Source organism: Acartia tonsa, chromosome 5 (genome assembly GCF_053477335.1).
Source record: "Acartia tonsa isolate MP-2025a chromosome 5, ASM5347733v1, whole genome shotgun sequence".
Taxonomy (NCBI): domain Eukaryota; kingdom Metazoa; phylum Arthropoda; class Copepoda; order Calanoida; family Acartiidae; genus Acartia; species Acartia tonsa.
In genome coordinates this window covers 47559168-47576423 of record NC_137264.1, presented here as the reverse complement: position 1 = coordinate 47576423, position 17256 = coordinate 47559168, and the positions used below count along the sequence as shown (strand labels likewise).

At 32.3% G+C, this 17256-nt stretch overlaps 3 protein-coding genes across 8 annotated transcripts in view; all 3 read right to left on the bottom strand.

Annotated features, from left to right (window-relative positions):
- The window catches only part of LOC145319661 (FHF complex subunit HOOK interacting protein 2A-like), a 31294-nt gene extending 30794 nt beyond the window's left edge, over positions 1-500 (bottom strand). For all 5 annotated transcript variants that reach the window (XM_080161939.1, XM_080161941.1, XM_080161937.1 and 2 more), the window contains exon 1: positions 433-500. In XM_080161939.1, coding sequence (XP_080018065.1) covers positions 433-448 — 16 coding nt within the window. In that variant the 5' untranslated portion in view covers positions 449-500. The remainder of the gene's footprint in view (positions 1-432) is intronic.
- On the bottom strand, positions 491-9216 carry qm (geranylgeranyl pyrophosphate synthase quemao). 2 transcript variants are annotated; one of them, XR_013879986.1, is made up of 14 exons: positions 9120-9216; positions 8629-8713; positions 7955-8004; positions 7423-7501; positions 6688-6743; positions 6281-6404; positions 5536-5638; positions 4909-4986; positions 4416-4520; positions 3889-3949; positions 3074-3130; positions 2261-2331; positions 949-1845; positions 491-763 (listed from the first exon to the last, which is right to left on the bottom strand). XR_013879986.1 is itself a non-coding variant. In XM_080161957.1 (13 exons), exons 1-13 carry the CDS (start codon positions 9201-9203, stop codon positions 1812-1814), a joined length of 987 nt encoding a protein of 328 aa, XP_080018083.1. In that variant the 5' UTR covers positions 9204-9216; the 3' UTR covers positions 491-1811. The 2 variants fall into 2 exon arrangements, 1 of the variants encoding a protein (XP_080018083.1); XM_080161957.1 differs by having other exon boundaries at positions 491-1845.
- Positions 9217-9218: 2 nt separating this feature from the next.
- The window catches only part of PIG-C (phosphatidylinositol glycan anchor biosynthesis class C), a 48864-nt gene continuing 40826 nt past the window's right edge, over positions 9219-17256 (bottom strand). The window contains exons 9-13 of the mRNA XM_080161963.1: positions 13787-13876; positions 12424-12535; positions 11702-11762; positions 10861-10934; positions 9219-9827 (exon numbers count right to left, since the gene is read on the bottom strand). Coding sequence (XP_080018089.1) covers positions 9744-9827; positions 10861-10934; positions 11702-11762; positions 12424-12535; positions 13787-13876 — 421 coding nt within the window. The 3' untranslated portion in view covers positions 9219-9743. The remainder of the gene's footprint in view (positions 9828-10860; positions 10935-11701; positions 11763-12423; positions 12536-13786; positions 13877-17256) is intronic.

Sequence of the window (17256 nt, the reverse complement as noted above, 5' to 3'; positions counted from 1 at the left end):
AGGTTTACAATGATGTTGCAGGTCCTGCAGAGGACTCACCTCTGGTGCCAGCAAGGAACCTATACATAAAGGTTTACAATCTATGACAAAAACCTTTGTTTAAATTGCTTACTAGGAAATATAACTAACTAGCTATTACACTCCTAGCTTCTAGGGGCTCTGTATAAATGGCAAAGAGGGGCTATACAGTAAACATATAACTTAAAACCATTTCAAAATTCAAATCTGAAAATAAAATAGCCTGAAACCATCATACGACTTCCGTGAAGCTTATCAAAGTAGATAACGAAAAAAATACCTGGGCATTTGGGGCCATCAAAACTAGTTTTAATCTTATATTTTTTTCATTTTTAAATCCGCGTAAAGCTGTCTATAATACAATGCGATAAATAACTTTTATTGAATCTATTGAATAATATTTGGTAGACCTACCTAAGGCCCCAAGCATGGTTGGAAGAGGTTGCTTTGCTATGTTATTATAACATATTCATCTGAAATTGTAAACATATAAAATACACAAAGACACATGTACACTAGAGGGTTGAAAAAATTCTTTAGTGGAAGTGAATTTGGAATAACTGAAGAAAAAAAATATGAACAAATACATTCTAAAAAAGTTTTTAAAAAGGAAATTTGCTGCACCCTGTGTTCAAAATTAGATTTACACAAATAAACTATATAAACTTTTCCAGTAGATCAAATCATGTAAAGAACTTTCGAAATCAATTAATATCCGGTGGATTAGAACCAGTTCTCAGCAATACTGAAAAATTAAGTATAGAATCGTATTACATCCAGTTTTCTCCGAATATCAAAATGTACAATCATAAGATAAAAACCAGTTTTTTAGCCCGTGCCTTCAGTATTTTGGGGCTAAAAACTGGTTTTAATCTTATAATTGTACATTTTATATCCGCGGAAAGCAGTTTATAAAATTGCAATTGAAACTAGGATTGTCTTTATTATGAACAGCCAGCAACAAAATCCACAGGATATTTTTTAAAAATTTGTTCTTTTAAAGTCTCTAGTGCACAATAAATTACACTGGGGGAAAATCAGATCACATTTATAGTTAATTATCATTTAGTACATCAAGCAAATTAAAGGATATTTTCAAGAAGAAGAAATAATCAATCACACTGCTGATCTTCATAGTTGTTTTTTTCTTAGTACACACAGATTTCTACAACATTTTTATTAATTCATACCTAACCACTTACAAGATTTACAGTTTTATTTTAAGTAAAAAAATGGCAAAGTTTTTTTTTTAGGTACCCGGCCCTGTGAATTCAATTGAACTTTTTCATGGAACTGTTTCTTAAATGATAAATGCATTACAACTCAAACTAATAAATTCTTAATAAGCATAGAATAAATAAGTTTATTTTTAACTTACTTATTAATGAATCCATTAAAAATCATAGAAAGGTAAACTATTTAAAAATTTGAGGATGTAAAAATTATCTTATCATAAAGTTAACTAAAAATACAAATCACAATACTTAAATCATTGATATAAATACTTAGCTATCACAAAACATAAATCATGAAAATATGGCAATATTAGATTGTAGATTACAATTAGTGGTTAAAACGTTAAATCAACTAATTAAAATTCAAAATATATAAATAACTTAAATTTAAGACAAATTAAAAATCAATTATTCTTTGGCAGATGAAAATAATAATACATTTGCATTTTTTTCAAAGACAAAACTTAAAAAAAAAAAACTAAATCATTAGGTTAATCATGCATATTTGTGCTTTTTTCTTGTAGTAGGTATGACATACAGCTTCAAGTTTAAGTATTTTTACTCCCATGTTCTCAGCTGGTCCATAACACATCTAGGCAAAATAAAACAAGGATGACAACATCTATAAAAAGCGAGCATAAAATTCAGGGAATATAATTTTATGATATAATTATCCTATTCATATGATTTTTAGAATAACGATTCTTAAGACAACAAGGTACAATACTATAAGCGAAGCATGTATTGTCTATAATCAAATCCAAAAAACGAAAATATGTCCTTTTACTGTATCATGTATATATGCAATTTTGCAACTTTATGTACAATTTCGTTAAGACTTAGAAATTAAAGCTCTACTTATTAAGTACTGACACTCTACAAGAGTTATTGTTAGTTTGCCCTTCCTTCAGATTTTAGAGCTTCGCTATTTATGGATGCTGTCATACTTGTTAATTAATAATTACAGTGATGCATATTACACAATAATATATTACTAAAAATCCTACCTTAAGATCTTGTTATCACCAATTTTCTCAATTTCTTTCAGAATCGATTGGTCCAAATCTCTCATCACACTCTAATTACAAAAAAAGGTAAACTGAATAACTTTTATATTCACGTTATAGGTGATAGATATACCTACAATTTTTGCAAAGTTAGGTAAAAACAGATGCTTAAAATCATATACTCTATAATAATATAATTTTGACAAGAAATTTTGGCAGTCTATCTAGAAGCTGAGAAAATCTCTTCCTCCAAAACGTTCCATGCGGACATACAGACAGTTCGAATTATAGAGTAGCTACGCTAAAAATACACTGTTAATAAAAATCAAATGTTTTAGTTTAAAATTTCAATCATAATAGCCAGGGAGGAAGGAGACATTAGGCGGTTTATTACACTAGTACCAAAACTTTTATAATAACGTTTTCTTATTCCTAAACTTAACAACTTTGGGGACTTTTAATGAATTTTGATTAGTTGGTTCATTTGAGTGACCAAACGTTTCAACCACTAATTGTAGTAATTTAAACAGAAGTGTTATTTTTTTGTATCATCATTGGGAATGTAATTGTACACCAATTTATCGCTCGTTGTCTTATCCCTTCAGATCCATGATATTTTATTGTATCTAAATTCAACTTATCATTTATCAGACAGGATTGAATATTCAATGAACATTTTCCCACACGATAAAGTTGATATTATACCACACTATACAAAATCAATTCTTCATTTCAATTCTTTCTGGTTATATAATCTATTGAGCTCAGATTTCTCTAAACCCACAAGATATTTCACTATTGAAAAAATTTTACCTTTGTGTATTCAAAAGATCCAGCCTCTTCTATTAGTTTAATACAGAACTTTTTAACCTAAAATATTTTTTTTTACAGTTTCGCTTCGAAACCGATTGAAATTCGGTGGATTAGAACCGGTTCTCAGCTATACTAATACATTTCTTATGTAGGTATAGCATCGTATTATACCCAGTTTTCTGCGAATATGAAAATGTAAAATCATAAGATAAAAACCTAGATGCCGAAGGCACGGGATTTCAAAAAAATGGTTTTAATCTTATGATTGTACATCTTATAATACAATGCGATAAATAACTATTAAAAGATTCCTTATTCAGCATAAGGAGAAACTGAAAATTTTTGTTATTGTTTAGGTAATTTATATTATTAAGAGATAATTTACCAGATATGTTTATTGGAAATTTTTAATTTTTTCTTGCCTAAACCTAATACCCAAGATCAGCAATATTAGTGATTCCTCGAATCATTTGACCTATTTTCAATTTAATTTGCTGACTGGCTACATTTGACTTAAAATTCTTCGTGTTTTTTTTGGTTTTGTTAAGATTTCATTTTTTGTATCAAATAAAAATTCTGGTTTGAAACTCCAGGGATATAGGAATGGGATAATGAGACTTTAATTTGCCTGCTTTAAGAATATTTTTTGGAGCATATTCTGGTCCCCAAAGTCTTTGAAATTTGCCAAAATAAAAAAAGTTGCATAGGTTGCATAGTACCCAAAGTCCAAATCAGCCAGAAAAATTAATTTTTTGGTCTATTTTCTCATCTCTTTATCCCTGAAAAAATTGAACCCGAATAAAAATCTGTTTTACCTCTAAATCCTGAGTTCTTTGTCTGAGTATTTTCATCACCCTATCATCATTGCATCCAGTGCTGAACATTCAAATATCAGTAAACTGTTATACAGCAATGTTAAAGAATATAAACATTTTTCTACGAATGATAAAATAAAAATGATAATATTTATACCCAAATAAATGGAAAAAGCGTGTTCGCATTTGAGGTGAATCTATGTATCTTTGGACATTGACAATGGATCAGGATTCTAACAGATAACTCTAAGTGAAAATTTCCCCCACAATTCACTTCCTTCTTTTCTCCCGTCTTACCCACTTCCTTTTAGTTACAGCTCAAAACAAGTTTTACGCCAAGTGGCGTACATTCAAATAACCAAATCTTCAGCAATTCAAATTAATTTGACGAATCACAACATCAGGCTGTACCTATGATTTTTGTTTCAATGCCTTAACAATAAAATCTTTTTTACTAACTAACTTTCGACGAACGTACACACCCTAACTACAGAGTAGCTGCGATACTAAAAATAATTTGGTAGTACCTTACAGTATGAAGAATGGGAAAGCTAAATTTTCCTTCAGTTAAATCCTCAGCGAAGCTTTTATTACAGGCGTAGTCTTGACTTGTCAGGTTTATGTAATCATCCCTAAAACATTAGTGTAAAATACTGTATTTCTCTATCCCAATAACCTTGTACCGACTCTCAATTGGGTCTTTGAAAATCAACCAATGGAGTCGGGACTATTAGAAGAGCCAAGTGGCACACAACAATTTGCTTGCAGACGAAAGGGCATTGGCAAAGGTTGAGATGGTTATTTGTATATACCATACATCTATACTGTAGGTAGATCTGTTCCAAAAAAGATTAAGCACAAAGGCCTACATTAATACACCATTAACGAGATAAACATAATCTAGTTTAGTAGGTATATTCTAAAGCGTTACTGCCTCCCCTTACCCCCTCCCATTTATTTTCACTTATCAAACACTTGTATTGAGTCTAACAAACACAAATAATTTTACCTAGATATTACCTGATTTGAAAGTAAAGTCCAAGCAGCTGAACAAGTTTATCAAAGGTTTGGTCAGAATTTGAGAATAGTTGCATCAATCTGATAAATTAATAATGATAATATTATTAAGTCTAATCAGCGAAGATACTCTATGACTCAATATGTATAAATCTGTCAGTTCTTAAAGCTGTAAGGGAAATGTTATTTTCTCTGCTGATTTTAAAGATAGATTATTTCTTCGGTAGTTCTACTTTTGGGTATTCAATGAAAGAGAGAAAATGGCAGCCAGTAATTTTTTTTAGATTCTTAAATTAGACAGCTTATGGCTCATATTTTTACTACAGATAGCAACCCAAAGCAAATATGATTTTACTCAAATAGTCGAAATACTTTTATCAGAAACGGATCCAAACTTAAAAACTGTTTATCGATTGATTTATTAAAGGATTACCTAGTTATTTATTGTCGGATTATAGATAGTTTTTCGTAGATATCAAAATAAAAAAGTATAATACTAATACAGTTTTTTATTCTAACATTTGTGGAAAATTGTATGTAATACAATGATACATAAGATTTTTCAGTATGGCTAAGAACCAGTTAAAATCCAGAGGATATATATCGGTTTCGAAGCCAGGAAAAATATACCTTACAGCTAGATTAAAAAGTCCACCAGTTTTTCTAACTATCATTTGTTTATATTCGTCTTCAGACGGACAGGTAAAATTATCTCGCCAGTAAATTTCCATGCCTTAAAATAAATTTTTAGTTAGTTTAACAGGTTAAAATTGTCCTATTGATTTCAAATTTGCATGGTGATTCCTGTAGTAGTTAGGTACGATTTAGAAAGCAAAGCAACTCTATGATCGCTATCAGCATGTCCGTACGTTCATACTAAACATGCTGATTTTTAACAACAAAATATCCGATTGATCTTATTTTTTTTAATACTGTTTGCTAGGACTACAAAGTACAATGTGATAAGTTAGGCATCTCTATAATCAAGTCCCTAAAAATGTATGTCCTAACATTATCATGTATTTTATCAGTTTTCCAACAAATTTCCTTTCAAAGAGTTACAGCTCTGAGATTTGGTATGGCAGTTGCTGTCGTTCCATATTGTACCCCTATAAAGCAACTGCCATGCCAAAACTCAGAGCTGTAACTCTTTTTTTGTTGAGTTCCTTTGACTTTTAGTTTTGGTTTCAAAAAGTGTCACTTCCGCTCCCTCCCTTTTAAGAGTAAAGATAATAATTGTAAAATTTCTAAGTTTAACCTAACTATAGCATTAAGTATATGCTACTCCAAGATTTTAAGGACTAAAATCAAAGATTTTACTAATCTTGTTTCTAAAAAATCATTTTAATTAAATTTCTAATCACAAATATCGTACCTTGGCCTCTATGCAGCTCCAACAACTGTTCAGTAAAGACCCTGGACGCATCTGGATGGCCGAGGGAGAGGCAACGCTCCAAACCAATAAACATCACGTAGTTGGCACAATTTATTGTACTTGCCTTAATGTACAAATAAGCACAGTTTTAGTACAATAAGGAGTACATAATAATAATAAAAAAGGTACATTAACGAAGAAATAGCTTAATGCACATCCCTAATGGTGATACACAAATAGATTATAATACGTGGTTGAAACTATCAACTTAATAAAACAACCAATCAAAATTTAATTAAAGTCCCTAGAGGTTGTTAAGTCATCGAGTAAGAAAACATTATTATAAAACTTTGGGGGACTAGTATAATTATTAGTCCAATGTCCCCTCCATCCCTAATAACATGTACCTGTCCATATATATGGTGAGCCACGGGAATACCTCTTCTTAGTAAGCTACTGTCCTCTAGGTAGTATTTATTATTTATTTTTATGAAAACTTATTTTTTTTTAAAAAGGGAGGAGGAGTAGGTAGGTTGTGCTAAAAATCCGTAAAGGTGTGAGTTTTAAGGCTTAAAAATAGTAGTAGAACTATAATATTCACTAAATATGTGTATTTCTTATTGAAAAGAACTAGACAATTTTTTTTTTAAGTTAACATAAATTTTTATCGTTCTACTACTGTTTTTAACTTAAAACTCACAACCTTTACGGAATTTTAGCGCAACCTACTCCTCCCTTTCTGAGATGTCAGACAATTATTCCAGTAATTCTTATGCAATTTTTGCTGCGCCCTTAGCATCAAGGGAAAAAGGCTTTACTTCTAAATTGAGGGCTTTTTCATGGATCTAAAGGGATAAGACAATGGGCGATAAATTGAAGTGAGTCCCTAATGATGATACACAAAAATAACATTTGTGTATATTAAAATTAGTGGTTGAAACGTTTAAACACTCAACCCAATTAATCAACCAATTAAAGTTCAATAAAGTCTCAAAAGCTGTTAAGCCAATGAATAAGAAAAGATTTTATAAAACTTGGGGGACTAGTGTAATAAACAGCCTTTGTCCCCTCTCTCTCTGGGACTTTTGCCATTTAAATCTTTTAGATCAATAAACAACAAAAATAAAATGAATAACACCTGCCTATATCATCAATAAGGAGACTGGCATTGTGTAACATTTGAACTATTTCTTTTATACTCTCCAACTTTTCTTCTGGTATCTGAAAACAACACTGAGGTAGATAATGTTTCCACTAATAACTTTACAAAACTAGAAAGTTTTAGCGACTCCTATGATGATTAGGTTTTCACATTTTTTTTATTTTAATGTTTACACAAGTTTTTTGCGATTCCCATTACAATTAGGTTTTTTCATGTTTTTAAATGTTTTCAACAACATTGAGAAGAAAAAAATCTGCGACCTTAAAAAAAATACTCCAATGAAAACATCTAATAATTCTAATGCTAATATTTCTAATGCTCCGTGTAAAAATTAAACCTAATAAACTATTAATATTAAAAAAATATGTAAATATTGGGCAGAATTTTGACAATTTTTAGGGGGAAAGGTTAGTCCCCACTCCCCATCCCCGAACAGACAAAGAACTGTAAATAGTTGACTCCTTCTCCAAAAAATCTTTTTTATTAAAAAAAATTTTTTATTGTCAACCAACCTGCAACCATTGATTAAAACCAGCCATAAGTTTGCCTCTGATATCTTTACCTAAATAATGTTAATTAGCTTTACAAAGTTCAAATATGATTGTTGGCATTTATTTCAAACTTGACACAAAAAGATGAAAAAAATTAAGGTTTTTAAAAATATTTAGAGATAATTTTTGTCAGTATGCCAGAATTAAAAATAAATTTCAAAATCACCTTCTCATATTACTGGCTAAACTAACTATAGCCCCTATTCACTCTCTTTACCCCCCACCCCATCCCCTCTTACTGGATGAACAAACTGACCAATACATTGACGCCAATTTTTCCCATCACAAATATAATGCACTATTAAAGGAGGGGGCGGTTGTGACACTTTTTAAAACCAAAACTACAGGATTTCAACTTAAAAACGAGTTACAGCACTGAAATTTGGAATGACAGTCGCTTTAAAAAGGTACAAAAGTTGGCGAAACCGCCGCTACTGCCGTTTCCCGTCAAAAAAATTCGGCGATAGCGGCGGTTCCGCCGCCGTATCTTCACAGTTCCACAATGTACCTCTTTAAAGCAACTGCCATACCAAATTTCAGTGCTGTTACTCTTTTTTTAGTTGAGTTCCTTTGACTTTTAGTTTTTGGTTTCACAAGGTGTCACAACCGCCTCCCCCCTTTTTTAAAATTCTAACCTGGTACAGATAAAATATGGGAGTATGGTTCTAAGAGTAAACTATCTTGTTCTTTATCATTACTCCCACTAAACGGTAATTTTTCCTAAAAAATTTTCATACATCATAAAGTTTTAAAGAAAGCCATAAAACAGCGAAGAATAAAAAGAAAGAAAGAGAGAACATGATGATAAATTGATTAACACAAAACCTTAACAAATAAAAATATATTTATCCTAACAGACAAACGGACGACATAAATTATATACTGGATGCTAATTGATATAAGGAATCTTCACCACGAATTTCAACAGTCTATAATTAACAGGAGCTGAGATAATTAAGACAGATAGAAAGACAGACAGGCATACGGACATTTTAAATTATAGAGTAACTTGGCTATTCTAGAAATATTTAAAAAAATAAATCAGTTGGTGAACAATGTTCCGTGAACTTATTGGTCAAACTCGTATAAAATTACATAAGAATAGAACCTTTTCTTATGTTCTTACTTTATTATTTTTATGAACTCCATTTTCTTGAACCTTAGCAATTTTAATCATCATTGCTACGTCATCTTTCTCCCTTTTGGTCATTTTAATATTATTAGGTCTGAAAAATAAAAGGATAATTGTAGAAAATCAGTGAATTAAAAAGGATTTGCATAGATTGTACAAGAAATATAAACAGTTCTAAATGGGAATGTCATAATCCTAATACTCCTAGCGATACACTTAACCGATATGGTTCTCCTTTACAGTGAAGGTTTTAGATTTTAATTTTAGATTTAACCCCTCGGATGGTTTTAGGCTATTTTTCTGCCCCATGTATGTACCCCTTTTAAATAAAGAGTCCATAGATGCAAGGGGCACAGCCGCTAGTAATTGTATAAAAAAATTGGAAAATGGTGTAAAAATTTGATGTTTACCTATTACAAGTTTTATAAAAACTAAGATTTATGCTCAGAATCAAGTAAAAGCTCATTGAGAGAATAAAAATTTAGTTTTTTTTGTTAATAGTAATAAAAATAAGTCCACGAAAAGGGCTTATTTTGTATCACTTTTTAAAACATTTTACAACAAAATATGTCTTTCTATTCCTCTAATTTATTTGAATTTGATTTTGATGATTTATTTTCAATGTAAAACCGCTTCATCCCAGGGTCCATGGATAGTTTGTTTGTAGGACTGGATTTGGTAAAACCACGCTGGACATATAAACTAAAAAATAGTTATTTATCGCATCGTATTATAGAGAGCTTTCCGCGAATATTAAAATAAAAAAGTTTAAGATTAAAACAAGCGTTGATAGGCCCGGGCAAACAAAGCTGGTAGGTAGGTATAAATCTTTATGATTTTTATCTTAATATTCATGGAAAATTGTCTGTTACACGATACTAAACATTCTTTTTCAGTATAGCTGAGAACCGATTCTAATCCAGCGGAAATTAATCGGTTTTGAAGCCACACTGGAAAATACATAATTTTACTGAAATAATATGATCCAAGTTACTACGATTAGTATAAATGAATCTTCTCCAGGGGAGGATGGGACATTGGACTGTAAGTTATACAGATACCCAAAGTTTTACACCATTATCTTATTCGGTGGTTCAAATACATTGGGTAATTTTATCATTTTTTACTTGTTGGTTTTAAACTATTTGTGTTTAAACTTTTAAACTTAAAATATCAATCTACAGTATTTTGTTTGTCATAAATGGGAAATGTCCTATCCTTAAAAATCTATAAACTATCAGGATCGAAAAATTTGCCGTTTAATGAAAGAGTGAGAGCTAAAAGTATCTATGAACCTTAGCTCTAGTGTATAATACCATCACTTCCCTTAATCCCAGGCTCCGCTGAGGAGAGTGTCATTCATTACCGTGACTTAATCTGGGACACCTGCCATACTCAAAACCGGCGAGGGTGAGGTAATAACGAGGAGCTCTCATGAGACAGCGTGTCAAGTCATACTTGAACGTGGAGCTTAAGCTGGCAATACAAAAGTGTCTCAACAAACTCCAGGAGTCTTAGATCCAAACCCTAAGAAACTATGGCTAATCAAACAAATCATCCGTAGTAGTTAGGTTGTTAGTCTGAATATCTCGGAAATTACTGGCCTGAATGGGTTGTACTTTTCATGAAAACGTTATACATGTCTTGAGTTGGTTTTAAGCTATTTTCCTGACACCTTTCAACCTCATTCACCTTACCCTAGAGACAATGGGCAACTAGTTTGAATTGAGCTCACCTGAATGAAAGCTAGGAGCAATGAGACCAGAATAGCATGGCTCGGCATCAGTCTCGCCAATAAACTCACTGACACTAAAATATTTAGGTATATAATCAACAACAAAAAATATTCAAAACATAAAATATAAAAATGTGTTATAATACCAAAAATTGTGAATCATAAATACATGAAATACATAAATATTACTACTGTTTGTATTTTGTTATCTCTTACATTCAACAGTCAAATAATAGAACTAATATTTTGTTGTTCTTAATTCTTTAACAACAAGAATTAAATATGAGAAATTGATATATGAATATGATAGCATACTATTCCACTTAACTAGTTGCTTTACCCATACTGCGCCTAGGGGCTTCCTTCGTCCAACAGGAAAGGGGGGGGGGGTTACGGGGACCCACTCCAAATAGTAAAAATCCTGATTGAAAAAATGTAACTTTGAAAAAAAATGTGGAACAACCATTATAGCCGTTTACAACGTCCTAATGGACATTCAAACAATACAGCAAAACATCCTGTTACTTTATTATAGACCTAGCGGCTACGCCTCTAGGGGCACTTAAGTTACGAGGGGGAAAAGTCGACCTCAATTCCATTTTAAATTTGAGTTTCGAAAGAGTTAAAAAATATTTTTAAGGGAGAGGGGGTAAAGACACCCTCCCCAAAAATAGTTAAAACCTTCCCAGGACTATGAGAAGCTTCACTGTAAAGGAGAACAATATCGGTTCAGTGGATAGCGAGATCCTTCGAGACAGACAAAAAACGCTTACTACTTTATATAATAGGATAAATTAGACTTAATAATCTTTACGTCTTACGTATGGAAATAAAAATTTACCTAAAGCAGTGAATAAGCTCTTAATTGGATTAGGATTGTACACATCGCTCCACATTGGAACCTTAAAAAAGAAAACAACTAAGGATGACGACAACTTTAAAAATAAAGATCGTCTTATAACTAATAACATTGCATTATTGAGAATAAATTTTTTGGTTTAAAATATCTGGCTCTTTAACAAAAAATACCTTATTCATTACTGATAAACCCCCTTACTTTCTTAATAAATTGAAATAAAGGGGGAGTTTTCATGTATTTCTTAATAATTCAAGGTCAGATTAGGTTAGGGCAAGCAGGTATAAGTCCTGCATGGTTAATGCCTCGTCGCAGAAATTAGGCATATAAGAAAAAAACTAAACCAACTTTTTTTCAAAATATTCAGAAAATAAGGGGGGGGGGGGGCGTGAGTAACAGTTCACAACAGGCACATAGTGTAAAAGCACATAATTGTAATCTGCTATTTGAATCACTAACGGCTAAGCACTTCAGTGGAACGTAAAATGTTTTCTTTCAAATCTATGTTAAGATCAGCTGTTTACCATTAGGCGGCACTAGTTTCGTAAAACATTTTTTTAGCCATTTCTCAAGGGAGAAGTGTCGTGGTACTATGAAAGGCTACACTATAAAATGAAAGCCGTATCGTTTCAGCATTTAGCGAGATCCTTCGGTACAAACAAAGAGAAAACAAAGATCCTGTTACTTTTATCTTAAGAAAGTATTACCAGGACAAAGCAGAAAACCGCCAGGTATAAAAGGGCAAAGGCAGCCACATGACTCTGGAGCCTACTTGCCAGGCATACAGTCGAAAATATTCCAGAATTTAAAGATATGGACCTAAACAACATTTTTAAAAAATGAGTATATGCATAAGGGGGGGTGGGGCAAGTTTGTACACTAAATAAAAATAAATAAAAATTCAGTATCAGTTGGTTGATAACTATAAATAACAAGCTCAAACGTCCAGGGCAAAATTTGATACTGAATTTTCATTTCCTATAAGTGTAAAAATGCCCCCCCGCCCCCCTTGAGGCAAAGATTTTTAGAAGCCCAAGCTACTCTTTAACTAGGGTCAGTTCGTCAAAGTAAATTAACAAATATTTTTATAATATTCATTCAAATATGTTAACTGTAAATAACTCCATCTACTGAATCAATGAATGCCTAATATCTGGAAACTATAGAACCAGAAATACTATAGTCAACAGTGAGTAAATAATACCTGGAAACTATAGGTCCAGGAATACCATAGTCAACAGAGAGTAAATAATACCTGGAACTATTGATCCAAGAATACCATAGTCAACAGAGAGTAAATAATACCTGGAAACTATTGAACCAAGAATACCATAGTCAACAGAGAGTAAATAATACCTGGAAACTATAGGTCCAGAAATACTATAGTCAACAGTGAGTAAATAATACCTGGAAACTATTGATCCAAGAATACCATAGTCAACAGAGAGTAAATAATACCTGGAAACTATAGGTCCAGGAATACTATAGTCAAAAGTGAGTAAATAATACCTGGAAACTATAGGTTCAGGAATACCATAGTCAACAGTGAGTAAATAATACCTGGAAACTATAGGTCCAGGAATACCATAGTCAACAGTGAGTAAATAATACCTGGAAACTATAGGTTCAGGAATACCATAGTCAAAAGTGAGTAAATAATACCTGGAAACTATAGGTTCAGGAATACCATAGTCAACAGTGAGTAAATAATACCTGGAAACTATAGGTCCAGGAATACCATAGTCAACAGTGAGTAAATAATACCTGGAAACTATAGGTCCAGGAATACCATAGTCAACAGTTAGTAAATAATACCTGGAAACTATAGGTCCAGGAATACCATAATCAACAGTGAGTAAATAATACCTGGAAACTATAGGTCCAGGAATACCATAGTCAACAGTGAGTAAATAATACCTGGAAACTATAGATCCAGGAATACCATAGTCAACAGTGAGTAAATAATACCTGGAAACTATAGGTCCAGGAATACCATAGTCAACAGTGAGTAAATAATACCTGGAAACTATAGTTCCAGGAATACCATAGTCAACAGTGAGTAAATAATACCTGGAAACTATAGGTCCAGGAATACCATAGTCAACACTGAGTAAATGGAGGATGAGTCCACCCGCCGACATTAGGTTTATTGTGTCTGTACTGAAAAAGAAAATAGTTTTTTGTAATGTAACGATACAAAGTATTACCTAAGGTTTTTATGTGTGTACGTTATAAACATACGAACAGCTACGCAATTAGCATCTGTATTTTTATAGGGACATAAAGGGGCTGTAAAATAGCTTAAAACCATCTTAAGACTTAAATATAAAAATAAAATAGTCTAAAACGATCACACGAACAATATGAAGCTGAAATAGAGAACCCAATCAGTTCAGTAGTTACAAAAAAACCTTACTACTTTAAAGTATAGGATATACTAGCAATTTTTTTTTTAGGGGGTGGGTCATTTATTTCTAGGGACGATTTCTCTTGGGAGGGTGGTGTTACCTTCCCCGAAAATAGCTATAAAACTTTCCCAGGACCTTTAATAAGCTACACTCTTAAGGAGAACCATATCAGTTTAGCGGTTAGTATAGGTAGATAATTTCCTTACCCAATTGTACCACAATTTGGGTGGGATCAAAAGTTAAAACAACATTTTTTGAGACAGGACGGGGTAATATACATTATTTAGACTTTAAAAATATTTAAATACAATAATATATTTTTTCTCGTATTCATTCGAATCCGGTGGATAGGAACCGGTTCTCATCCATACGAAAAAACTATGTCTAGCATCCTATTATATCCAGCTTTCTACAAATATAAAAATGTACAATCATAAGATTAAAACCAGTTTTTTAGCCCCGAGGTGCACCTCGGGGCTAAAAAACTGATGAAATAAATAACTATTACTGTGAGTATATAACCCTCTGTTCTAGAATACCCAGGATAATTATAATTAAGATAATATTTGTGAATTGGATATTTCTGAAATTATAATTAAGTTTAAAACTGAATAATTACTAACAAGACTAACATCTATAACCTTAACACAGGATATATGTATTCCTGACTAACAACCTAAAACCTAATATTACAGAGTATTGCATTTGTAGCAATAAAAAGATTGTCCAGTTTAAATATTTATATATAGAAAAAAAAACTTAGCTTATAAAAGAATAGAAAAAAAATGATCTAAAAAAAAAAAAAGATAACAAAAAAGTAAACAAAAAAAGAAAACCAAAAAAAAAAAACAAAAAAAAAAACAAAAAAAAAACAAAAAAAAAGAAAAGAAAACAAAAAAAAGATCATTAAATTAAAGAAAGAAAAAAAAAATTATGAGATAAAAAAAGCACTTAAAATTGGACACCCAAGCTCTGTAATATTTTGTAATTATTCATTGTGATTTATTTATATATTCCCTCTCACACACTCGCGAGGGTGCCCCGTACCTATCAAGTCTCGGTAGGGTAGGGGAGAGAGTTGAGTATATTTTAAGTTTATGTTGGGAGATTTTCTGTTGTTGGAGTGAATCAGACAAAACTAGCTGTGTTGGAAGATGGCAGAAAAACAGAAGTATTTTTGCCTTGGCTGTAAAGAAGCTTTTAAAAGAAAGGACACATGTGTCATGTGTCAGGTGTGTGAAGAATATACACACCCGGATTGTTCTGGTATAAGCAAGGACCTACTAAAATACTTGCTGGATGAGACAAACAGTGGAAATTGTATCTCTTGGACTTGTGCACACTGTAAGAAGGTTGGCTTGGTGCTGAACAACAAAGTAAAGGCATTGAACAAAGAGTTTCAAGAAATGAAGAATACAATGCAAACACTGAAAAATGATCATAGTGATCTTAAAAAGGACGTTGTTAGTGTGAAAACTGATTGTGAAGAAAATCGTCGCAGGATTGCAAGTTCCTCAAAATCTGTAAAAAATGACATTTTTAGCGAAATAAGAGAAAGAGAGGAAAGAAAGTTAAATGTTATCATTTATGGCGTCCCAGAAGCTGGCGAAGATGTTGTGGGAAAGGATAGGAAGATGTTTGACCATGAATGGATCCAAGATGTTGCCAATGCTATGAATGTTAACTTAAAAGATACTGATGTTAAATTCTTAAAAAGACTTGGAGAGAAAAAAGATGAAAATCAAGATCCGCGGCCAATTTTGATTGGTCTCAAAAATGCTCAAACTAGAAGTGATCTTGTAAGCAAGAGTAGATACCTTAAAGACGGCGAATTTGACGGCATTCATATCGTACCTGACCTGACAAAGCAGCAGAGGGAGGAAGAGGCTGAATTAACCAAAGAAATGCACAAAAGAAATGCTGAATTAGATAGTGATTTAAACTCAGAATGGAGGTTGGTGGGCCTAAAAGGCGAAAAACGGCTAGTTTTGAGCAGGATTCAGGAGAGAAACCAGAGTTACAGAGGTCGGGGCCAGGGCCAGAGTCGAGGCCAGTGGACCCGAGGATCAACAGTGAGAGGCCGAGGACGAGGAGGAGCCAATGTGAGGAGCATGAAAAGGGTAAGGACTCCAGATCCAGAAACAAGATACCAAAAAAGGACACGCCCATCGGAGGTAGAAGAGGAGGAGGAGACAGAGGACAGGATGGTGGCAGGCCACAACCAGATCGAGGTGGAGGAGGAGGAGACAATACAAAAGGATTAAACTTTATTTATCTTAATGCTCAAAGCATATTAAGTAAAGTTACAGACTTAGAAGCCACGGCTAGTATTATTAAACCAGATTTAATTTTAGTAACAGAATCATGGTGTAATTCTAATATAAGTGATAATGTTTTAAAAATTTCCAACTATGAACTAGTGTCAGAACTGAGAAAGGACAGGCATGACACAACAAATGGTATTGGAGGAGGGCTGCTTGTTTATTCAAGAAAAGGACTTGAAGTTTTACCATGTGACAAATATAACAATTTTAACCAATATGTTAGTTTTAAAGTTTCATGTAATAATTCTATTATTAAAGGGACTGTGAACGAGAATTTTTCTCATCTTAATATCAAATCTTAACATTATCTCATTCATAATATCTCACAGATAGAGCAAAACGCGCTTTTGTTTGCTTAAAAAACGGCTTTTTCCGCCGATTTTTATAAGGTACGGGGAAAGGAAGAAATTTTCCGTATTCTATAAAATGTGCATGAAATTGCTTTTTTCTCTCATTATAGCTAAAATTAAACTTTTTCACATAGTTCTTGACTTTTCCTAACCGTTAAGCTATCTGTAGATGTAAATTATTCATTAAAATATGAACCAGGCACAGAGAAATTGATGAAATAAGTCATGTTCTTTTTGGAAATTCAAATCAGCCATTAAAATTACATAACAAAATTGACACCACAATTCTATTGTGACACATATATTAACTCTTTTCTAGGTTCGGAATAGGTTAGTCTAGTATTTCCACTCTTCCCTTTTTTCATTACTTCCCCTCCATTAATTTGAAGCAGACAATATAACAGCTGACTGGAAAATTATATAAAATAAACAACACGTTTGTAATTGTTTCTGAAAGA